The sequence below is a fragment of the Telopea speciosissima genome, chromosome 3 (assembly GCF_018873765.1).
Source record: "Telopea speciosissima isolate NSW1024214 ecotype Mountain lineage chromosome 3, Tspe_v1, whole genome shotgun sequence".
NCBI classification, from domain to species: Eukaryota; Viridiplantae; Streptophyta; class Magnoliopsida; order Proteales; family Proteaceae; genus Telopea; species Telopea speciosissima.
The window spans coordinates 12,213,145-12,238,698 of NC_057918.1; the positions used below are offsets into that span (position 1 = coordinate 12,213,145).

Genomic DNA, 25,554 nt, shown 5'->3' on the forward strand with positions numbered 1-25,554 from the left:
TACATGCTCGAGATTGGGATTCTTAGAGAAGATTGTGTCCAGGGAATGGTGTCAAATTATGTAATATATCTTGACCCATACCAATTGTGCTTTGTACAAATTAGTAGTTTTCACTGTGACCCACAATACTGGGATATAGATATTAGTGGCTGTGGAGTGACGGAAAACTATCCTCTCCAATTTCTAAAGCTCGGCATGGCAGTGTGGTAGTGCTAGATGGAGATCGATGCCAACATGTGTCGCTCAGACATACACGTGGCACCATTTTCCGCCATTCACACATCTGATCTCAAAACAAGCTCCACAGCTCAAGCCATTGTTGAAGAGGGTAGTGCTCAAAGCTGCAGTGTTTGTCCCATACCCCTGGATGTACAGGTTTCCATAGCCACAAGCCCCACCTACAAGAAGGGAAAAGAGAGAGAGACAATTGTCAAATGGGCATTTCATAAAAGGGGCAATTACTATCACTACCCTACACTTAACCTATATTTACTAAAACTATCCTACCTTAAACTTATTTTTTGAAACTATCCTGCTTTTAAACTTTTACATCTTCTTCTATCCTCATATTTTTAAATACCCAGATTACCCTTCCTTTTCACCTAGTAACCTGCTAATCTATTTAACCTACCATTCTTCTTCTATTTTTTATTATTTTTATCATTAAAATTGTAAAAAATGAAAGCATCTATCCGCTTCTTCTCTCTCTCGTTTTTTACTCCATTCGTTTTTCCTTCAATTTTTCTATTTAATTAATTTTTTAAAGAGAGTCGATCTGTTCCATGGTTTTAGTACACGCTATCAGAACGGGTTTCGATAACCTGCAAAACCGATATGATATTGATATGGAATTGGCCTAGATCGGTTGTATTGGACAAAATTACTCCTGGATCTCCTTAAAAATTATTTTTTTGAGTATTTTACCCCATGTTCGTACCGTGCTATCGATACGGTATCGACATTGTATTGGTGACCAGGAAAACCAGTACGTATTGCCCGATACGATACAGATACTTAGAACCATGATTTGTTCGAAGAAGTACGATGAGGATGAAATGTTGAATAAAAAATTAATTAAATAAAAAAATTGAAGGACAAAAAAAACGGAGTAAAAAATGAGAGAAAGAAGAAACGGGTGGGTGCTTTCAATTTTTACTATTTTAATAATAAAAATAGTAAAAAATAGAAGAAGAATGGTAAGTTAAATAGTTTAACAGATTACTGGGTGAAAAGGAAAGACAATCTGGATATTTAAAAACATGAGGGTAGAAGGAGATGTAAAAGTTTAAAGCAGGATAATTTTAGAAAAGAAGTTTAAGATAAGATAGTTTTAATAAATATAGACTTAAGTATAGGATAGTGATAGTAATTGTCCCTTCATAAAAATGCAAAGACTTAGGCCGGTTCATAGAGAACAAATTAAAAAAAGAAAAGAAAGAAGTAATTTCACATTTTCACGAACAAAACGTACCCATCGTCCCAGATGCAATCACCCCCTCCATAGAAGGTGGTGGCATGAGCATTAATCCACCCTCCTCCTCCATTCCCCATAAGCATGTGACAGCAATGAAAAAAAACCCACCAAGAAAAACCCCAGAGAAGCCATTTTCAACCTTGATGACTAGAAGTAGAATCTCTGGTTCTTCTTGTGTTAGGCTTTTACCTTCACTGACACGATTTTAGTGTCTACTGTCCATAGGGTTGTAATGGTGTTGCCATTGTCAACATCTCCAAGGCCGGCCTCTCTCTAATCTCATTATTTATCTTAGTTTAAAGGGTCTTGTTAATCGCGGCTAATCGATTTGGTTCTGCTTCATTTCAACGTATGAAGGGTATAAATCAAAAGAGAACTAACTATTTACCTTAAATAATTCTAATATCCCAAATTAAAACCAATTACAAAATGATTCCGATTAAACGGTTCTAGTTAAAATGGTCTTTGCTGGTTTTGATTTTTATTTTGTTTGTCGGTTTGACTTAATAATAGTTTTGATCCCAATTAGAAATGAACCAATTTTTTAAGTCCAATAAAAAAAGAAGAAAAAAAGGGCGTGTTGGACTTCAATCACGACGTCTAAGTCCAAATTGTTACTTAAGAAATAAAAAATAAAAAAAACAATTTAAAATAATTTATGTGGTATAAATTGACTACAAAATACTATAGACCGTATATAGATACCAAGAATTAATAATCAGTTTTTAAATAAGATAAATATGTACAATTTGGTTAACAACTAATGGTTTCACTTCTTATAATTAAAAAGGAATTGTCTAATTTCTCTCCATTTTGAGTCTTGGTGACACTGGCACGTCCACGCTCTTTATCATATATCACTCATTACGATTGATCGTTCAAACGATGGACTGATTGCTTGAATAATCGAAAAAAAGAGCCAAACACTGAGTATTGATCGAAGGGAGCGGAATAGAGGAAAATAGGGCTATATACAATGGTCCAAATAATGAAGCATACTAAGGGTCAGTGTACAAAGACACTGTTTTGGGTTTTTTTTAGCAATACCAATCTTTGTTTTGACCATTTTAGTTGAATCAAAGATTAGATGATTAATTTTGTAATGTGAAACTCAAAACTGAATAATCTTGTAATTTTCACTAATAATTTGTTGATAACCCCTTTCTTCATGCTCATTCTAACTATTTAATGCCATGCTTTTTTCAACCCCCAAAAAGAATGCTATGCCTTCAAAATAAGTTGAAAATCCATTTTACCTTTTAAATTAATTATTATTTTAGAATAATACAAAGGGCAAGAAAAAAAAAATTTCCAAATGCCAAATGCACCAATAGAGGACACTCCCTTTATATATTATCTTATAGGTTTTGGAGACAATCAAAGCAAGGGAGGGGAGGGATTTTTATCTGCTGCTGTACTGACACGCTCAATTTTACTTCATTACATTCGTAGATATTCGACACGTGTCAAGATAAGATCCAACGGTTTAAATGTAAAAAGTGAAAATCATTTTCAAATTTGAATTTATCACTTTTGTTTTTGTTTACTTTTCATTTTAATTTTTTTTTTTATCTCTCTCTCCTCTTTCACGGTAGAGTCTGTTCCGTCTCTCTCCTACTCTCAAGGGAATGCGCCGGAGAATGGAAAGGTAGCCACTGTGAGTGCAAGTAGAAACCAGCGGCTCTCTTCCATCCCTCGCTCCGGCTACTCATATCTGCTCCAACCCAGATCTCGTGAAACGGCAATGTCGCCGACATCACTTCCTTCTCTCTCTCTCTACTCCTCCCACTCTGAAGAGAACCGCGAGGGATTTTTGCAAGGACGTTGCTGCCGGAGACGGCAACAACTGCTGGATGTTGCCGCTGTGACCATCAACCGCGACCCATGACCCACTCCTCTCACGCGGTTCCCATCTGTACCGCAAGTCTCGCATTCTCTCTGCTCTCTCACTTGCCGCTGTTATCATCAACGGTCTTGGAGAAAAACAAGGTGAGTCAACATGAAGTTCTCTGTCTGGAAAACTGCCTCTCGTAAACCTCTGCTCTCTCACTTGTTTTTTTTTCTTATAATCCATCTAGGATTTTTTCCCCCTTTTTTCTGCTACTCTAATTTATTGATCTAAAAACTGATGTTAGGGTTTACCTTTTTGGTTAGTTATGAATAGTCTCGGGCTTCGTTGTTCTATGATTTTTTATTTTTTTCCCCCTTCAGTGAACATGTAATGCAATGAGATGAATGATTCCATTGAAAACCCTTCCCATGCATGCTTGCATTTATCGGTATAGTCAACATAGAGAGCCAACATTAGAAATGATATCCATAATAATATGGCTACTGTCAATGGTGCTCCCCTGATTCCCAGAGGTGTGAGGACAACCAATGTATATGTGATGCCAACATGGAAGACTAATGGAACCTCTGAGCATAAAACTAGTGGTATTATAACAGTCTGTGTCTGGAGAAACCTGAGGATGGATTGTAGGAAGCCATAAGCAAACAGCCCTAGGAACATTGGAATTGCTGTATTTTTTTTTTTTGTTTTAAATATCCTTTTTGGCTAACGCAAACACACTCACACTCTCACATGTCTTTCTCAAACTCTTTCTCCTCACATCAACTCAGTTACCATATTTATGCATTTGCCCTTGAAAGCCCTCATCAGAACTGCGAATCTGATTCAATGAGAAACAACCCAAATGTAATTTAGCATCCATAGTAGTTCCAGACTCCATAGATAACCTGGTTTTCTACTTACCTATTTGCATCTTCGACCCCACCTTCACTGGGGGGGCTCTGTTTTGTTTTGGTGTGTAGTGTGACAATTTATCGAACACGTGATAGGCATCAAAACCTGAAAAGAGTAATCCCACTCCCAGTGACGTAGCTTCTCAGCTTTAGCTTTTCACCTGCATGTGGACTCATCTATAAATGAGGAAGCATTCAGTTTCATGTAAGGACCCGTAACTAACATCTAAATCTTATAAAAGCTAGATGGATACCGAACAAAAAACAATACCTAAAACCATGGGACCAATGCATTGGAAGAGTTAGGTTTGATAGTGTGTCACGTGAAAGTAGTGGTAGAGAAGAAGGCAACCTAGCTAGCTAGCTAAGTGAAGAACCAGCTTCCTATGTATGTTTGACATGACAAGGCCAAGACAATGAAGACAACACCAGATGAAGTCTAATTTTGCAAGTTGCAGACTAGATTACTTGGTTCACACAAACAGCCAATCTCATTTTCCTTTTGCAGTAGAACCCAAATAAAGTGATGGAATACAAATTTAGAATGAATTGATCTCTATTGATTCTGATTCGATTTCAATTTGGATCATTTCAAATTTGGTGATAAGGTTTCCCCATCACCAACTTGACTAGTACCTAATACTACTCTTCTCCCATACGAATGGTTCCTCAACAAATAAAACAAAGAGGTGTCGTTGCTTGCTGCTTATCTCTGTATTCCTTGGTGGGTTCCAATTAATTTGGCACAAGGCACAAACCACTCTCACTCACTCACTCACTCACTCTCTCTCTCTCAACCCCACCCCTTTAGTTAGTATATATTAGTGAGCTCTATCAAATCTCTTTCCATCCTCCTCATCGTTTTTCTATCCTCCTCCTCCTACTCATCGTTCGTACTGCATCCTTTCAGTGTAATACTAGTTGCACTATTTGTTCTTAGGGTAAGAGAATGAATCCATTTTATGTCTGTCTGTCGTTCTTTTAATTTTATTTTTTATTTACTTATTATTTCTTCAATTTTTAGGTGTCCCAAGCGGATGAAAATGCCGTCACTCAGTATTGGGAGATCAAGATTGGTCTCCCAAAGCCTCCTGTTTGGTTAGTTTTAAAGGCTTCACCATTGACCCCTCTAGAAGCAAAATTCTACGACGTAAAAGAGGGGTTCCCAGCACAATTTTGCAAGCGGGCAAAAATAGCCTGTTCAAAAAATTCGCTTACCGGCGTGGGGGAAGCAAACGCATGGCCTCTGGGTTTCTCTAGCTAGAAGTCACACTACAGAAACAGCGTGGGGGGAGTGCCTTCTGGATCCCTTAAATACGAGTTATTTCAAGAATCAATGGTAGAAGTGGGAGGTTCTATCTTTCTTCCTGACTTAAGCATTCCGATGCCCAATATATCGTTTTTATCCCGAGCCTTGGTATGAAAATTTTCATTTTCTTTGGCAGAGCCTGCACAGCATTAATGTCTTTGGTTGAAGAAGCAGACTTGTCTGAAAATATACCAAAGACATTAAAACTGTGCAAAAGAGGCCCCGCCCGCTGAAGGGGAATCAGCGTCCATCTGTGCAACCTCCTTTGAAGACCTCGTGGACGTCATTCTACCGATTTGGAAAGCATGTGCAAGTGTTTAGCACTAAAAATGTCTTTGGATCCATACAAAACGTGACTATTGGACCCATGTCATTCGTACATGGTAATGTCTCCCAGCCGCCTACTATATGTCATCCACCTCCCTTTTACTTTCAGATCTACTACTGGCATTCACTATCAAAAGTGAAAATCTTCACGGTGGATTTACATATTTCTGTTCGTGACGAGATACAAACTTAAAAACTTCACCCCAGAAATATGTAAATCCACCGTGAAGATTTTCACTTTTGGTAGTGAATGATAGTAGTAGACCCGAAAGTAAAAGGGAAGTGGATGACACATGGTGGCTGGGAGTGATTACCATGCACGAGTGACATGGCTCCAATAGTCACATTTTTGCATGGATCCAAAGTCATTTTCAGTGTTGAACACTTGTACATGCTTTCCAAATCGGTAGACAATGAAGTCCATGAGGTCTTTAAAGGAGGTTGCAGAGGTGGACGTTCCCCTTCAGCGGGCGGGGTCTCTTTTGCACAGCTTTAATGTCTTTGGTATATTTTCAGAGAGGTGTGTTTCTTCAATCAAAGACATTAAAGCTTTGCAAAAGAGGCTATGCCAAGGAAAATGAGATTTTTCGTGCCAACGCTCAGGGTAAAAACGATATATTGGGCATCGAAATGCTTAAGTCAAAAAGAAGGATAGAACCTCCCACTTCTACCATCGATTCTCGAAAGTACTCTTATTTAAGGGATCCAGAAGGCACTCCCCCCACGCCGTTTCTGTACAGTGAATTGTAGATTCCTCTGTTTAAGTTAAGTTTGGTGATCTCGTTGCTTGTACATGGGTTTTAAGATTTTAAGTTTGGTGATCTCGTCGCTTGTACGTGGGTTTTAAGTTTGGTGATCTCATAGCTTGTACTTTGGGTCCCATTTTATTGTCAATGAAACATCACTTTTATTATTGATTAGTACAGTCATTGTGGCCTTGACTGTTCCCTTTTTCGGGTCTCTGGTGGCACTTGTAGGAGCACTTCTAAGTGCTACGGCTTCGATCATACTGCCATGTATGTGTTACTTCAAAATTTCAGGAAAGTATCGAAGATGGAGTGGTGAGTTGGTGATTACCTCACGCATATCTGAGCGTCAATATTGGTCAAATGTGGTTCTGAGGTTTTTCTAATCAACAGATGGGGCATCCCTCCTAGATGACACTCTCTGAAGTGGAAAATTATCGCCCCCACTACTGGGGGCGGTGCTGTGCGCATCGTGCGGCACAGCACCGCCCATGTGTGCACAGTGGGCCCCATCGTGCACACGTGAGTGGTGTTGCACCGCACGATGCTCACAGCACCCCCCCCCCAGTATTGGCGGCGATAAGGACCCCTTTGAAGTAGCCTTTCGATGACTCATGTCCTTGAATTCTTCCCAAACCTGCATGAGCATATATCATCTAGCTGTTTAAAAAACAATATTCCTGTAATACCAATATGGAGCTCACTTGGCAGGATCAGGCTCCTCTACAGCATGGGGCTGTGCGGTCATCGTGTTACGTGTGACTCTCAGCTCGTCACCTCAACACATGTCCATCCAATGGTTGAGCATCAAGCTCCTTTTAAATTTGAATTTTAAATGGCATTTTTGAGGAGCTCAATGCCCAACCATTTGATGGGCATCTGTGCTGATATGGCTACTTGAGAGTTACGCACAACATGATGACAACACAACCCCAAGCCGCAGAGGATCAAAATCCCACTTGGCATGCTTGATGACCACTAATCGAGTCAAAAGAAGGGTCCACCAACTGGAAAAAAATTTTACAAAAATTTGTTTTGCTAAGATCACAAAAACTTGACCGATGGAGCACAGGATCCATCCCTTGACTTTTGGGTTGTCTAAGCAAAATCTAGTTTTCCCAACTGGAACTCAAAATAAACTAAAACCTATACTCACACTTTGCTCTTGATGGGAAAGACATTGACAGTACAACCACCACCACCCTCTTGGGTTGTTCTAATCTTTATCACCCATTATTTTCCATTTAGACTTTTGAAGAGAGAGAAGAGAGAGAGAGAGAGAGAGATAAAATATAAATAATAAAACGGTGGGACTGATCGAATTCCTGGTCAATTAATATACCATGATCATGAATGTGGGTGGGTGCTTACCCAACTATAGAATTGGCCAAAAATATTAGACTTGAGAGGCCGGTAATGTTAACATGGGGTAGACCTTTTAACCCTCTTGAGTCACTAAAAAACTCTCTGGAAAAGATGGTGTCTTGCTCACGCATCACCTTCTTCTAGCAATGCATCCATCGTTTGGACCGAGAGAGAGAGAGACACTAATAAGACATCCACAACACTGATTACAACTAATGCTCCATATCTATTTATAAATTAGATAACCAAAATCGTGCCCATATATATATATATATACATTCATAATCATCATCGTTCACTCCCCCAGATATCATGCTACATGTACATGACATGTGGGTATAGTTCGGTTTAAAAGAAACACATGTTTCATTAGGTATGTAGATTTTGTATTGAAATCCACTGTTCCTGATGAAATTTCAATTTTAACTCGATTTCGGCTGAAACTATACAAAATAGTGCATATGAAAGCATTGTTCCTATTGAAAGTTAAAAATTTAATCAATTTTGTGAGTTTTTGAATTGTTGTGCAAATCAGTGGGAAAAAATGAAAACTCTCACCCCCCCCCCCCCCCCCAAAAAAAAAAAAAAAAAAACCATTTCGGTCCTCTACTTCCTCTCTTCATCGTGCCGCTCTTGGGACTCAGGGTTGAGTTTCAGTCGGCCGTCGAGCACGGTGAGGAGAGGAGAGGAAGAAGACAACGATCTGAAAATTGTTGTTTTGATTTCTCTCATCCCGGTTCATCTCTTAAGGGTTTTTTGAATCTCATTTGGTTCAGTTTGTTTTGGTCAACTCGGACCAGTTGTGGAGATAATCAAGTCGGTATTTTAAAATTTGAATATTTATAAAGTGAACCGTTAGGTGGTAATATATACATGTGTCACTCCATGGGAGCGTGGCAACATGATGGCTGCCAAGACTTTGGCAGTAGAGGATCTGAATCCAATATTTTCCCCCAAACACATCCCAGTGTGATAAGGCCGACATATCCCCTAGAAAGACGAAAAAGATCAGGGGTCCGTTGGTTTGTTCATGCTAGGTTGTGTCTGGGCATAGATACATCATACACGTATGTCGAGGCAGGGCGTGGATTGTAACATTTCTATACACAATAAAAGAAGGAAAAAACTATACTTCATCATTGCACGTAATCAAATGTTATGCTTCCCCATTTGGCACATGAGTTTACACGGATGGGACCACAACCCATATGTATATGGAGCTCACTTGGCAGGATCGGGCTCCTCTGTGGCGTGGGGTTGTGCGGTCATCGTGTTGCGTGTGACTCTCAGGTCGCCACCTCAGCATATATGCCCATCCAATGATTGAGCATCAAGCTCCTTTCAAATTTAAATTTTAAATGGCATTTTTGAGGAGCTCAATGCACAACCATTTGATGGGCATCTGTGTTGAAATGGCGACTTGAGAGTTTCGCACACAACATGATGGCAGCACAACCCCAACCCAAGGCCGTAGAGGATCGAAATCCCACTTGGCATGCTTGATGACCACTAATCGAGTCAAAGGAAGGGTCCACCAGCTGGAAAAAATTTACAAAAAATGTGTATTGCTATGAAGTATGAAAATTGGACATGTTCCACAACTATGAAAGAACATGTCCAATCTATGAGGTATGTTCCCTATGATTATTTATTTTGTAAAAATACAAACTGTTTCATGTTATCGTTGCAAACTCTACCAACCTTGATGACTTTTGATTTCCAAAAGCTCGTTTTCGGAACTTGCCCAAAGAGGGGAGGAGTGAACATCAGAGGGATTTTGCTTCCTGTATACCCACTTACTGCACCACCAAACCCATCTCTGAATTTTTTTTATTTTTTTATTTTTGTGTGGAAATGATCGAAGTGGTTTGGAATATGAAAAATGAGATTTCAATTAAGTTATCCAAGTTCAATTGACACTAAACCCAAGAGTAGTTTTTTCTCTTCACTGGGATTTTTTTTAACCCACAAAGATGATATATATTGATTTGCATTATCATTGTAACTGTTGCAAATGAAGTTTTAATGAAAAATCATTACTACTTCTGCTGGAAGACTGAAAGAGTCTGATTCAGATTCTGGACCTTGCATGCATGCTTACAGTTTAATGGGTTTATTCTTTTACAGAATATTTGCACAAATGAAGAAAAGAAGACATACTACTATAAGGGCCCTTTAAATGGGACCATCCATGTAGTTGCTGGTGGTGGAGGTGCTACCCTTGCACTGTTCACCTCCCTCCAGAGTCCAGACCAAGTGGAGCTGTTACAGAGACTATGACTTTGGATTCATAAAGCTCACAGCATTTGACCATTCAAACCTGCTTTTCGAATACAAGTGAAGAACAGCAACTCTTTCAGAATCTCAGGGGATTATCGGGACATCTTGGCCTGTACAGTAGACATTGGCTTATGTGATGTGGGAATAAAGTTCAGATCCAATCAGGAGTGTTTGTTTGATAGCCCTGTTTCCTTACCTGAAGATGTATTTAAATGCTGGTGGCCTCTTTGTTTCAATCTGTGAGGAGCTAGCTGGTTCTGGATTTTGTTAGGAAAATTGAATGCCAGATGTTAATGGTTTTAAAATTAAATCATATTTCTTGGAAGAGAAATGAAGATCAAGGACTTGCAATAAAATCTCGGTTTTGTAAGTATCAATGACATACTCTCCAAAAAATCATGAGTCAGCAGCATTTTTTCATGGAAATGGAAATTAGCACAACTAAAACCAAACAAGAAGGCTAATGGTAGGTCAAAAATAAAATCTTAAGTATGAATCATATGCAGAAGTTTTACGGTATCTGGTGGAATTGCCATTGTGCGGGAAATGTACTACCCTAAGGGATCTCCTCTCGTAATGACTTAGTGGTATAAGGAGGGAGGGGGAAATGTTAAGATAAGGGTTTAAGACCTATAAATGTCTCCTCCTTTCGGGGGAGAAAAATTCCAATGGATAAGGCTTTAGCTTGATTTAGAGATAATGAGGAAGTGTCAGGTGATGGATTTAGGAAGGTATTAAGGACCTCGTCCACACGGAAAGTCGATCTTATGCCTCAAACTTAATTATAAAAGACACACTAACTAATCATGCTTACTAGCATGCTTAGACTTGGAAAGGAATTCTAATTCATAAAGGAAAAAAGAGTAATGGTAAAATACATGTGTTGGCCAAGGAGGCCTAGCAGACTTCATTATGCAGAACTTTGATGCTTTCATTGAATCCTCATTATACTATTGCTAGGCTATACAAAACATACAATGTAGACATGTTAAGAGAATTCGGCTCGTCTGTGGCCTGGGGTTAAGCAGACATCGTGATGCGCTCAACTCACTGGCAGTCACATGGATTTCATGTTGATCCAATGGTTGTTAGATGGGCTCAATTCAAAATTCAAAATTACTGCTCTAAATTTCAAAAATGCCACGCACACAACCTAGGAGCCCGTCTACCAAACATTAGATCGACATGAAATCCACGAGACGACATGTGAGTTGAGCACAATACGATGGTCACTCAACTCCAGGCCGCAGACAAGCTCTATCACATGTTAAGATGTCTGAAATAAAATTATTTATTCACATCAGATTAAAGCAGATGAGGGAAGTGTACAGACAAAGATTTCATTTTTGTTCTAATATTGTTTAAAAAAAAGAAAACAACACACAAAAATACTCCTAACAACTTACCAAGTTATTGGTACTCAATTCCTATCTAGGGACCTATAGATCAGATTTAATATGCTACCAATTAATTTTTAAACTCATGAGATTTCAATTCAACCGGTGACATGGTTTGGAAAAGCAACCAATAGATGAGGAAATAGGAGAAGAAAAAAAAATTACCCATTGAAAAATATATTTTATAAACTTTCATACTATTCTAATGTCACTTGCTTTTCACATGATCCAAGGTACACTATCAAAGTGCGGGGAGGGCGGGGTGTGGTGGTGGGTTGGGTTGCAGCAAAGGGGTTACGGGCGGGTGGGGTCGGTGGGGTTGCGGGGGAGGAGTAAAATGAAAAAGAAGAAGAAGAGGGGATGGTGATGTGACGTGGTTCTTATTAAGTTTTTATATTAAAAAAATGGGAGAAAGTTCTCTGTAGTGTGGCATTTGCCAACACTCCCATGAGTCTGTCTTTTTTCTTTTCATTTGAAAAGACACCAGTGCCCCCTTGTTTTGAGGAAAAGAGAGATAGACACATGGGAATATTGGCGTAGACCACACTCCTGGACAGAAAATTATTTTTTTTAAAAATAAAAAATAAATTTTATAAGGGTAAAATTGAAAATAGAAAAAATTGTGGAATTTGGTTACTTATAATCCTTTAGTTATTCCATACGAAATATGTAAAATGTTGGATACCTAAATTACAATATGTCAAAATTAGGGGTGCAAGTTTGGCCATTAGGTCGGGTCAAGGTTGGCCCTGAGTCAGGGTCGGGCCGGATCAAGGTTGAGGCCTTGGGTTGAGCCTGACCTGGCCCAACCTGACTCTGTCTTCTTCTTCTTCTTTTTTTCTTCATCTTCTTCTTATTTCTTCTTTTTTTCTTCTTCTTTCTTCTTCTTTCTTCTTCTTCTTCTTCTTCTTCTTCCCAACTTGGCCAGCCCATGCATCTCCCTTCTCCCATGGTTAGGATCAATCAGGGTCAGCCCTGCCAGACCCTGAGCACGGGTCAGGGTTGGATTTTTCTGGCCTGAATCAAGGCCAAGTCGGCTTGGGCCAAGCTAAGGGAACTTAGGATTGGCTAGGGTTTTAAAAGACTAGGCCGGTTTGACCCGACCTTAATGCAGCCCTAGTCAAAACCTTAGATATTACCAAAAAAAAAAAAACAACACCTTAAGCACCATTTACCCTTAGGTAAAATAATATTAATATCAATATCTAACATATAATACAACGGAATCATCGATAACCGATATCAATATCAGTTTCGGAATTGCCCGACACTCGTCTTTGATACCATAAAATAAATTTCCGGTTTGAGCATTTACCCAATTCCCACATTGCATAATTGCGTTATGGGCATTATGGCATGGGTACGAATCACCCGATTCAAGCAGTCCGATGCCAATTCCAAGAACCGTGGACCCCACCAATCAAATTTGGTGGCTTTAAAAAATTCCCCTTCACCATCTGAAGTGTCATCGGGCATTGTTCGGTGTTTGGACAATCTTCCAATAAGATTCTATTAGAGGTGACTTACAAATTCTATCATTGGAATTCAACTCACCAAAATAACTTAAGAGGGTAATTATAAAAATAGTGAAATGAACTACTTCAGTCTTCATCGTGATACATAGAAGGACCCTTGTTATGTTATTTAAGTGATAATTTTAAGTTAGATTATTAAGATAAAGGGCACTGGATGCTTTCGTAGAGAGATTGACTATTTTCAAACTCGAACTCATGACCACTTGATCACAATGAAGCAATCTTTATAGTTTCACCAAGACTCGCCCTCTAAGATAATATAAGTCTTGAGAGCAGGGTCTATGATCTTATTCCAAGAGGTAACCCTACATGAAGAGAAATTATAGGGTATAGTTGAAGGCAAGAAGGGTTAACATAATAGCATCTGTCTATTCTTTCTACAGTCCTTCTCAGATCAAACAATTAATTTGTTGGACCACGTGAAAAACCCTTGTCTCTTATCACAATGAATAGACACTGTGACCATATCTCAAGCCATAGAACCCTACTGAAAACCCATTTTACAACTGGAAGTTTTGGTAAAAACCCATTAAAACCAGACAAGGAAAATGACAATAGAAGAGACGGGGGGACATTGAATTGGAAACAAACCCACCTCACACCAGAATAATTCAGCATATTTATTCTCATTAATTAGTCCCACACTTCCACCGACTTACACAAAATATTAAAGAGTGTACCATTTTGTTCAGTGGAGTTAAAAGATAAAACTAAAAATGTCTTTTTATTTAATTTCATTTCATAATTAGAACTGAGTAAATGAGAGAACAAGGAAACATAACTGTCACCATTGGGAATTCGGAGTAAGAGGCTAAAAGCAAAGCAGAAGCATTCAATCAAATGGAGGATTTGACTTAGAGGGGAGTAATGTAAAAGGGAAGAAACACTTTAATTCGAATCTCAAAAGATCAATCTGCCAAAGGCCGAAAGTGTTTCTGAGTTTGCATTTTGAATCTCTTAGCAAGTTTAAATACTATGATGGACTTACATACACAAACCTTCTGTAGGTGGTCCTGTCGAACCAAACAAGGGAATATTTTTCTTTAGACTCTATTTGTTTTATAAATAAACAGAAAAGGATATTTTTCGATGAAATAAGATTTTTTTTTACTGTATATTTTTATGTAAAATATAAAAGAAAAAGGCATAAAAAAATTAGAAAAACTTTCTTGGAGACAAATTTTCATGTAAAATATCATTTGTTGGAAAAATTTTACATAGAAACAAATAGGGTCTTATTACTTTTTTCCCCCATTAATGGAAAACATAGAAAAGGAAAAAGCTTCTCATTCTATAAATTACACACCTAGTTGTGCTACGTGGAAAGATGATGATAAATTCAATAATTGGGTATTTATAAAATGGTCTGAATTAAGAGAGAGAGTTCCCCGTGCTACTAGTGTAAGGAGGAGGAATATACACGGTGCACCAATGGATGTCTTGAGAAAGGTATCATCTACATAAAACCCATATTTTCAAAACAAATGACAAAATAATAAATAAATCATGTGGGAGTCAAACTGCAACAATCTTTTTTCCTTTGAATTAATTAACTGTGTAACATTTTATACTGAAATTGATTCATATATCCATACGTATTGATATCTTCCCCTTGTGTTTTTCAAATTCTACGCTTTTCTAATTGCTTCAAAGGCTTGCAGTGTCTTTACATCTAGGGCCTCAACAATGGTGCTCTCTTAGTTCTGTATATTCAAGAATAGGGCTATCAAATGCATCTAGGAAACCTATAAACTCAGAGTTTCTGGGGGCTACATGAGTGAGACACTAGTCTATTTTATCTCTTTATAAAATGTCAATCCATTTAACTTCCCACATGAAAAATATGGATAAAAAATTTCTTTTATCAATGGAGAAGGAAAAATCCCCAACCCATTAGTGATGTAATTCTATCGCATAAATAAATTAACTATTGACGAAATCAAAATTACCTTTCTATCATGCAGGGTATCACAACAAGGGTATCAATAGCCATAGATAAAAGAATATTCTCTCACCCTAGGTCAAAGAAAACTGGTTAAAAAAAATGTCCAATCCGATCATTTCTGAGGACTACAGAACATGTTTTGAAGTATTTGGTATCAATCTTTTAATCTTTTATGCCACATGCCACTATCTTATTTGACAGTACCACTGAACCCTAATTACTAAAAGGATGCTACTGTGGAGATTGTCTAACAATGAAGTTGTCGAACAATTGCGAAGTAAGGAGGAAGATACTACTTTTCTTTTTCATGAATCATCTTCTATGGTGGTGATGATGGTGGCCCATACCAGGTTCAGCTCGTGGGTGATGATGGGCCTATCAGTGCATGATGCATCATCGTTCATATCAAAATCATCATCATACATTCCTACAGTTAAAAAAGGCTGTAATTCTTTACCCCGAGCCCACTAGCTGAGAGGTTCTATTTTTGATAGCCTCTAGTGTCCCGAAAAAAATTATTATACCCCTCTTTTCTCTTCTGTAACCTTTTTCCTTCGTTACAAATTTTGGTTTTTTTTTTTTTATCAAAAAAAAAAAAAAAGTTCAGTTTTTTGGGGTCAACAATCAAAGCTGTGTTGCAAATTCCCAAGAAAAAAGCCCTACTTGGATGACTTCTAGATTATTATTTAATGTTTAAATGAGATTCTCGAGACATGGAAGAATGAACCTTAGTCCCATTTTTTAAATTTAATTGTTGTGCAACAAGTGGTCCAGTGACTCCAGTCCTGTCCAATCCAGTGCTAGGGTTGAGCTGAGCACACAGGATTTGAACAGCTTACCACTAACAAAGCCCTTTAAGACAACCATTGGATTGAAGTTCCTGCTTCAGTCAGTTTCACATACCAAACACACAATTGAAGATAATCCAAACATAAAGAATGAGAAGAACAAAGAACAGGACATGATAGACGGATAACCAAGAGATGGAAGTCTTAATTTCATTACTCCTGAAACTGGAGATCTAAATTTACAATCATCTCATAATAAAACTCAAACCCCAAGCACAGTACATATTCAGCAAAAGCTAAATAGAATAGAAACAAGTAAAATTAAGCATACTTAGTGGCGGGTGGTAATGTTTCACCTCAGCCTACTGAGCCATAGTTCCCCTCTCTCTCTCTCTCTCTCTCCTTTCTCTTTGTCTTTGTCTTCTCCACACCCAACAGTTACATGGGCCTAAAAAACTAAGGGGCCCCTCATGAATAGAAAATAGAACAAATTAACAGGTTCAAATGGGTAAGGAACATTTTAAAATAAGCCCTTCTCATGTTGACCCAACACTGACCCCTTACACATGGATATATACTATTCTAACAGTCTTTACCCTAATAAAAAAGACTCTAATTAAACCTAGCAACACTAGTAGTAGCTCTTAGAATACTACTGGTAGAGCATATAACATATATATTCGATCAGTATCACAGTTCTCTAGCGAAACTGTGCTCCACTGAAGGTCTGGCCGAAGGACCAGCTAGCAGGGGCAGCATTATAAGAGACCACACTTCTCCCATCACTGGTGGTGACCTTGAAAGAAAGGCTCTGTCCGTTAAGGTTGCTGTTGCTCTGCCAATTCTGGCCCCAGTTTCTTGACATTGGTTGCCACCCAGTCCTTGATCCTTTAATGTAAACAGAATGGACATCACCAGCACCTCCAACATTGGTTATGAGCACCAGGTTGAAGTAGGAGTGACCATTGATAGTGAACCTGATGCCTCCCCTCTTCCTGCATGGCACCCTACAACATCACAAGAGAGAAAACCCTTTAGCACTTCCATTGAAGTAATAACAGAAGAATGGGTAACATTGATTTCAAGAACAGTTAAAAAAATTAGAAACATGATTTTTTATTGGGGTAAAAAAGAAAAAGCAGACAGCAAAACATGTGGAGAAAAGGTGTGGAAGATGAAACACCCTAAATTTTGGGTTTCTGGTCGAGTCTACATCTCAAAACACTCACAATCTCATTAAAGTATTTCCAATCAAAAAAATACAATTATATCAGTTGTTGGGGGCCCTTTTTTTCTTCTAAACAATGTATGAAATTTCAGCTAAACCCAAATGACCACTGTGGTGCTTTAACTACTTCTTTTCTTTTTCATGAAAAGAAAATAGTGGTAAGATATGAAAACCAAGATAAAGACCATCTTAGAGACTAATCCCCAAAGACAGTACACCAAAAGGCTACCATGAAAGAACTTCAAGGCAAAAGCTACATCACAGCAAAGGAACAAAGAAAAGGCACAAACCTTCTGTATGCTACAGGTACAATCCCAGATCTGTACTGAGCAATGCGTTGGAAGACAGGCTGAGAGAGATCAAAGTGGTGCTGGGGAGGGTTACACCAACCCCCATTGTTGTTTGGGAGGGCATTGTTGGGTGGGCAGAAGTTAGTCGCTGTGACCACAATGGAGCCAGGGAGGCACCATTTTCCGTCATTCACACATCTAATCTCAAAACAAGCTCCACAGCTCAAGCCATTGTTGAAGAGGGCAGTGCTCAAAGCTGCAGTGTTTGTCCCATACCCCTGGCTGTACAGGTTTCCATAGCCACAAGCCCCACCTACAAGAAGGGAAAAGAAAGAAAATTGTCAAATGGACATTTCATAAAAATGCGCCTTAGGCCGGCTCATAGAGAACAAAAACAAGAAAAGAAAGAAGAAGTAATTTCACATTTTCACAAACAAAACGTACCCATTGTCCCAGAAGCATCACCACCTCCATAGAAGGTGGCATGAGCATTAATCCACCCTCCTCCATACCCATAAGCATATGACAGCAATGAGAAAAAACCCACTAAGAAAAGCCCCAGAGAAGCCATTTTCCCGCACAAATAAGTGCACGGTTCTCAAAGACAACTTCAGAAGACCCGAAGTGAAAAGCAAACAATAACCAGGAAGGTTCAAAGAAAGAGGCTATAGAGAAAGCAAAAAAGAGGAAAAAGTTGGGTGAGAGAGTGCGGATGGGTGTGAGTAGCAAATGGGGGGAGGGGGGGGGAATAAATAGAAGTTTGGGGGTAGGGGGGATGGGGGATGGGGGATGGGGGCTGGGGAAGAGAGAGAGAGAGAGAGAACCGAGGGCAGTTTCAAGTTTCAACTAACGTTTGCAACTAACTGACACTTTGAGCTGTTGGGACCATAAACCGCCAAGTGTAAAGCAGCTTTGGCCAAGTGTGAAGGGGGTTTTGGAATAGTGAAACAAAAGGCATTGGGATTTAAAAAGCGGTTTTGGATTGAAACCGCGTGGTATTGGAGGGATTTTCCATGGGGAAGAATCCTCTAAAATCCAAGTGGGGTAAGGCTCTGTTGAGTCTGTTCCAAGTTCGTAACCCAAGGAAAAGGAAAAACTAATAGGGGGGGGGGGGAGGTAGACCAGTAGACTGTAGACTGTAGACCGTAGACTGGTTTTGGTCTTCTCTGCTCTGATTAGTAAAACTGTCAAGTGTTATGCGATGCCCACATGCAATTGTGCAGCTATGCAAGCAACGACCTTTTGTCGCAAATACCCTTTTTACTCTTTTGCTTTGCACCCTCGCTTCTTTTCCCTCTACCAAACATCCTAAAAACAACAAAATTCCCTCCTCTAACTTTCTTACACACACTCAACACACAAACGAACCAGTTACTTTATTCCAAGGATATTATTACTTATTAAGGGTGTAAAAAACATCCGACCAGCCCCAACCCGCCCTGAGCCTGGCCAGCATGGTTTGAGGTATCGGTATTGTAGCATCTGTATCGGACGATACATATCGATTTTGTTAATCATCAATACCGATATAGTGCTGGTACATACAAGGGATAAAAGTATTAAAAAAATCCGATCAGCCTCAATCCACTCTAAGCCTGGACAGGACCGGACCGGGCCTAAAAATAACAAATAATGAGTTTATTATGACCAAATGGATACCGATTTGAGTGTGTAAATAGCCCCTCTGCAAAAAGTGACCTTTAGTTTTATAGCGTGAATTGTGATTGGACTTTGTTAGTTACACATCTCAATGAGTCAAGATATTCAGGTCCAAGCAAGGCCAATCAAAGGTCGAGTTGGGTTGGGTATGCTTGGCCCTAGCAAGGCCAAGCTGGGCTTGGGTTTAGGTTAAGGCATCTAGGGTTGGCATGCTCGCTCCGTTAACATCCTTAATTATTAAAGATATTAGTAGAGTCCCTAATAATTTAGGGAAGTACGAACATAGGCCAACATGATTTTAGGGATCGGTTTGGGATAAGTGGAATAGCCCAATCCATATCCGTTTTTGGAGTCCTCGATCCCGAATTTTTATCCTCTCAATTACACTGCCCGTACTTGACATCAAGTACATTTAACAGAGGAGGTGGAAATGACTATCCTACCCCCCTGTCTGAACACATTGCCCGAGGTGGGGTCCACCTCCCTCTATTAGATGTACTTGACGTCAAGTACGGGCAGTGTAATTGAGAGGATTAAGATCCCCTCGATCCCAATGGTAAATACATAATTAAAAAAAAAAAAAACTGTTATTAAATAGAACCCAGGGGTAAAACTCTCCAATCTAGACTGATACGGGGATCTAGATCAATATGGACTAAGACCAATCCTGTATTCGATACCGATTTCAGAAACCCTATTGGTCGGTTGGTGGTGGCCTTTACATCATTTGGGTCCAATGGGAGTATGAATCAGGGGGGATTTTTCATTTTATAGAGAGGTAGAACGTGTTATTTAGGGTGTCAATCGATCCGGTTTTAATATTCGGTCTGATTTTAAGACGGTTTACATTTTAACAAGATAAAATCAAAACTGAATCAAATAGAAATCAACCACAATCAGAATGGTTTTGCATTCGATTCGATATTTACTGATTTTATGTTCCTTGTTTGTCTCTCTTTTTTTTTTTTTTTTTTTTCCTTCTCCAAATATCATGTTTAAAATCGAGGGGGGCGGGGAAATTATAAAAGGAAATCACAACGACCTTCACATTTTAAATTACACCAGAATTGCTTCTTGGTTTCTCTAGTCTTCTTTCATAACGGTGGAATTAGAATAGAAGCGTTTATTTTGACACTGTGTTTGGTGACCGACATAGAGAGAAGTGTGAAATGGCGTTCCTATTCAACTTCAACTTCAACTTCAACTTCAACTTCAATTAATAGGAATTTGAGTCACATTTTTCTTCATTCCTATCTCTGGTATTATTCTATGTAACACACACAACCTGGTTGCAGATCAGATCCTCTCAACTTTCAAGTTTCAACACCAACGTGGGTGATGAAGTATTGACGATGATGACCTAGTGATGAGCTGACCACCCACCCTCCTCCTTATCTTTGACTTTTCAAGAAGAAATTAAAAAACCAAAAAAAAAGACAGACTTCTTCACCATCAGTTCATCTCCTACTACTATTTTTAGGTATGACTAAGTAAGTAAGTAACAGTGATTATAAGATAAGTATACATGCCAACAACAACTTGATAAGAGAAAGTAGTAGAAACTAGAAACTGCTTTTCTTTTTTTCTTTCTTTCTTTCTTTATTTCTTTGTTTGGAGTGGACTGGGGAATGTGGGTGCGTGGGATTGAACAATAACCATTTGATTAGCGAAATCTGCGGCCCAACAATCCCGGTGATTAGTATCATCATCTTCTTAGTTTAGTCAACCACCCCCCCCCCCATTTATCATTAATATTGCTAAATAATAATTAATTAAGATAAATAAACCTGCTTAATCTTTTACTAACACAGTACACTCACGAATCGCTTCAACTCCAAGATTAATTATAAGTAATCTGGCCTGGGCGTATCAACTAGTCTACTTTGACAGAGTACACTTTTCTTTTAAAAGTAGTTTAAAATGCAGATTGGACAACCAAAGCTAGCTAGGTGAAAAAAGGGTAGAGTAAAATTTTGAGGCTTTCTCTTTGACTCTAATGTTTAGGAAAAAGAATATCTTATCTATCAATCAGAAAAGATACAAATAAAAATAATACAAGTGTGGATTCCAATTTCCAATGGGTAGCTTTAATTGCTTGGCCAAACAACATTTCAGAATTATAATAATCTTTAATTTCGAGGTAAGTAAGGAATCAAAATCTTATTAAGGGCCTCTTAAGTCTTACCCACACCAAAAAACAAAAAAATTCTAATTAAGGACCCTGTTTGTCTTATAGTGATAAACAACGGTGAACAACGTGATTACTGATCTGGACTCTTTTTTTTTTCTTTTTTTCTTTTTGTATGTTTGCTTTTGGAAAGTTGAAGTAGTGGAAGCGGAAAGCGTCGTTTATGCATGAACTGTAATGTACGTATGTATGTACGTACGTACGTTTAGCCGCTCTACTCTTAAGAAAGAAAGCGATATTTCCGTTATTTTCACAGCTAGCACGAAGCAACAACAAAGGTCACATGCATCTGTTTGGCTTATTCGTCTTTCGTTCTTTCTTTCTTTCTATCTTTCGCTTCCTGTTCAAATCACATTTGGCTTTCTCTCTGTTCTCTCGCAGGCACACATTACAAGAAATTGTGTTTTAAAAATCTATTTTTAAAAGGGGTAAAATAGTATTTTCAACTGTGAGATTGGTAATTTCTCTTCACTTCAGTAGTGGAGGAGGACATCACTTTGGCTACCTACTGTAACAGTAAAATATATACATGAGCAGCTAGCTAAACCAGGGTTGAATAAGAAGTTGGAATAAAATTAGGGTTTGAAGTTTGATGGAGGTGAGGGACAGGAGAAGGGACTGAATTCCAACATACATACATACATATATACATACATATATACATACATACATACCCTAATATCTATCTATGTTTACCAATAAATTGAGCTAAATAAAAAGCAGTGGTACGATACCATGACCACCACAACCATGATTTCAGATTCCAGTACTTGTTGTTATTATAAATGCTGGCTCTGGCTGGGCCTGGAAGACAGTCACTATTGTTGCTAGCTAGAAGCCTAGAACTGGAACAGTGGCAGTGGAAAACTACCACCTCAACAGTCTATTAACAGTAAAACTGCAAATTGTTTTTAGCTTTTACCTTTATTAACTTTCCCCATTAATTAATTAATGAAATTTGGTGTGGGAGTTTTTTTTTTTTCTTTTTTTGGAGGTTTTGAAAAAGGTGTGGGAGGATATCGACGGGGGTATGTATGGGGTGTCCGGCGTAGGAGTGTGGTTTGAATCTTACGGCCCGTCATGTGACACGTGTTCCATTTTCTTTTCATTCAGAAACTAATCCTAGAAACTGATGACCACTATGACTCTCTCTCTTACGTAGAAATAGAGATGCTTCAGACTTCAGAGATGGAATAGAGATAAACTCTTTATCAAAAAAAAAATGAAGTAGAGATACACTTGTTAATTCTAATAAAAATTAGGTAGATTTAAAATTATTCTCACAAAGAGAACCCTAGAACCGATGAGCACCCTTTCTCGGACTTGGGTTTCCTCCGGCTGTGGCGGGAGCTGGTGGATTCAGCCCAGCAAAAACAAGGGACGCAGGTGGGGGAGGATTGGTCATTTGTCTCATTTCACAGGGGCCCACCTGTGAAATGACTCAAACACCCCTTGTTATGCTAGGCCGGATCCTCCAGCTCCTGCCACAGCTGGAGGATAGCCAAATTGCTCTTTCTCCCTTTTATTTATTTTTTAGGAAAAAAAAAGCCATCAGATCTCACAGCACAAACCGCCCCTGCTACCCGACACAAGGGCATGTGAAATGACCACCACACCCTTGGTCATTTCCATCTTTCCTGGGGTGCGATAGTCATTACGTGTACCCCTATGTCAGGGCACAAGGGCAGCGTGCACTACGCAAAACCGGGTGGCGTTCTCTTTCCCAAAAAAATAATATATAATAAATTCATGTTAGAAGACCCAATGTACATCTTAGGCTCTGAGAGCATTTTCTCTTAAATTTTATAAGGGAAAAAGTTCTCGGTAGTTGGGGGGCGGGGTATCCTAGCACCTTTGTGTCTATCGCTCTCCTTATCACATAAAGTGATCTTGTTGTCCTCCTATGGACGATACAATTTTGTTGCATCTCATTGATGCGTTTCCCAATGCCACTTGCTCAAAGAACCCTCCCCCTTTTTCTATTCATATCCACTCAAATACCCCCATGAATATCTTTGCATCCCTATATTGGTCAACTATCCAATTTTTCATATACACCTTCTCTATACTCTATTTAGGGCTGTAAGTTTGGCCCTGTTAGCCCGAACCTGCCTTGGCCTGCCTTGAGCCCAAACAGATTTTGGCTAAAGATTTCTAGCCCTGAGGGCGGATTAGGGCCAGAAATTCCTGGCTGTAAGTCAGGGTCGGGCCGGGTTAGGGTTGAGACCTCGGGCTTAGCTCGATTGTGATTCCAACTTTGATTTTTGGCCTTGATTTTGTTTATTGGTTCACTAAAGCATCATTTATGGGTTGTACTCCATGAAGAAATTTCTTTATTTATCAAAAAATAGAAGTTATGATACATGTGATCAAGGAATATAATTATTTAAAATGGAGCCTAACCATTAGACCATGGAACAAGAAACATAATAAAATAACCAGATTAATGTCAATCCGTCCCTTTATTGTGTTGCTATATAAACATTCAATTATTTTAATTTGTTTATTGCAGTAGGGTCAGACCGTCAGAGTCAGGGCCAGGGCAAAGGCTTGGGTCAGGGTCAGGGTCAGGGTCAGGGTCAGGGTCAAGGCGGCCTTGGGCTTGGCTTGACCCGTCAGGGTCAGGGTTTTTAGGCCCTGAGCTAGGGTCAGGAAGGGCTTGGGCCTAGCTAAGGGGACTTAGGGTTGGGCTAGGGTTTTAAAAAGCTCGGCCCAACCCGACCTTGTTGCAGCCCTACTCTATAACTCTTAATTTTTTAATACTTAATTTTATCACTTAGCAAATTTCAATTGGGATGAATTTACATATGAATAAAAGATCGTAGGTATCCGAATTTTTATCCGTTGCTGTACAGGCAGTGCTGTTGTACGCTTCATGCAGTGCAACAGCGGCTATGTGTGCACAGTGGACATGACCGCTGTTACGCCGCACGATACGCACAGCAACGACTGTTGTACTGGAGCGGATAAAGGTCCGTAGGTAACCACAATCACAACCCTTTCTCACCTACTCGACGATAGAATCATGACTCGCCTATAGTTAGTTAAAACGAAAACGGAAAAAAAAAAGTCTATGCACAATGTGTTGCAAGCAACTTAGAATTTGAATCAGACGGTCAAAATACGGTCAAACAAGAACTGCAGAAAAATGAAAATGAGTGATACATGTTTTAAACATTCAGATTTAAAAAACATAGGATAAAAAACAACAATATACATGCATAAATTGTAGAGACCAACTCATGTCTTATTAGTTAAATATTGATATTTGGTATTTGGGCATAAGCCCTTATAATATTAAATTAATTTTTTGAAAATCAAAATTTATTGGACCACATTGAGACACATTTAGGTTGTGCTCACTCAACCAAAAGAATGAAACAAGGAGAACTCTAAACCAATAAGCGATAGAACAAAACCAAAGACACTAAGCAAAGACTACGAGAGAGTTAATAGAACACTTGGAATCATATTATATAGTGTCCAAGACATTCTCTATTTATAGAGAAGAGATGCCCCCTTGGAAACACTTTGTTCAAATGAGCCCAAAAGATTTGTCTCTCAAGAAGAGAGACATAGAAAACTAATTGTTACTGTTGTCTAAAGTATTTTAGATGGCATGCAACAAAAGATTGTTGATGCAAGTAATGCTCATTCAACGTTGAAAAAATTGCGTTCAACATCGGAAGAATGTAGTATATGCTGATAAGGTTCCTGATAAACCCCGACTTTGAAGACATTCTGACTGACGTTTAAAAACAAACCAACTATATTAAGAGACTTGAATTCGACAACAACAAAAGAAAAATCAGACATAATTTTGGTCCGAAGCAAAAAAAAATTAACTTCACACACACACCAAGGCCTCACCTCACCTTGCTATACTATGACTCAGTTTAACTTGGCGCAAACTTGCGTGAAAATAAATCTTGAACCCCTCGAAGACAAGAGAACGTAATGAGTCTTTCTTTCAAGAAACCCTACCCTTGTAATCTCATTATCATCCGTGTGCCACATTAATTAATAAAAAAAAAGTTCTGTGCAACATTGATAATTGTGAATTCCTAGGCAATCCTTGATAAGTCATTCCTATCATCATTCCTGGTGAAGAAATGGGACAAATTGGTTTGTTAAAAGAAGCGGATTCTAAAAGGATGCTGTGGCGGTTTCTGAATTCGAATCCTATTACTATTATCCACAATCAATTAGTTTCATATGTTATTGGATGGATATTTCATTTAAGTGCCTAATTTGAATTCACTAAGAATTTGAATAATC

The 25,554-nt window shown here is 38.8% G+C and overlaps 1 protein-coding gene and 1 long non-coding RNA gene across 2 annotated transcripts; one reads left to right on the forward strand and one right to left on the reverse strand.

Annotated features, from left to right (window-relative positions):
* The first annotated feature begins 257 nt into the window (after positions 1–257).
* LOC122656222 lies at positions 258–14,948 on the forward strand. The gene is made up of 3 exons (XR_006332062.1): positions 258–369; positions 8,078–8,080; positions 14,919–14,948. It is a non-coding gene; the product is annotated as an uncharacterized LOC122656222 (long non-coding RNA).
* A 1,624-nt stretch (positions 14,949–16,572) lies between these two features.
* On the reverse strand, positions 16,573–18,061 carry LOC122656220 (expansin-A10-like). The gene is made up of 3 exons (XM_043850697.1): positions 17,874–18,061; positions 17,430–17,742; positions 16,573–16,918 (listed from the first exon to the last, which is right to left on the reverse strand). Exons 1-3 carry the CDS (start codon positions 17,998–18,000, stop codon positions 16,612–16,614), a joined length of 747 nt encoding a protein of 248 aa, XP_043706632.1. The 5' UTR covers positions 18,001–18,061; the 3' UTR covers positions 16,573–16,611.
* Positions 18,062–25,554: the final 7,493 nt, after the last annotated feature.

Bases quoted from the DNA above. Each gene is read 5' to 3' on its own strand.
- LOC122656220 (XM_043850697.1), bottom strand. From the start codon at position 18,000: ATGGCTTCTCTGGGGCTTTTCTTAGTGGGTTTTTTCTCATTGCTGTCA. The intron at 17,743-17,873 runs GTACGTTTTGTT...CCCTTCTTGTAG, and splicing joins TGATGCTTCTGGGACAATGG to GTGGGGCTTGTGGCTATGGA. The intron at 16,919-17,429 runs GTTTGTGCCTTT...GTGATGTTGTAG, and splicing joins GTACCTGTAGCATACAGAAG to GGTGCCATGCAGGAAGAGGG.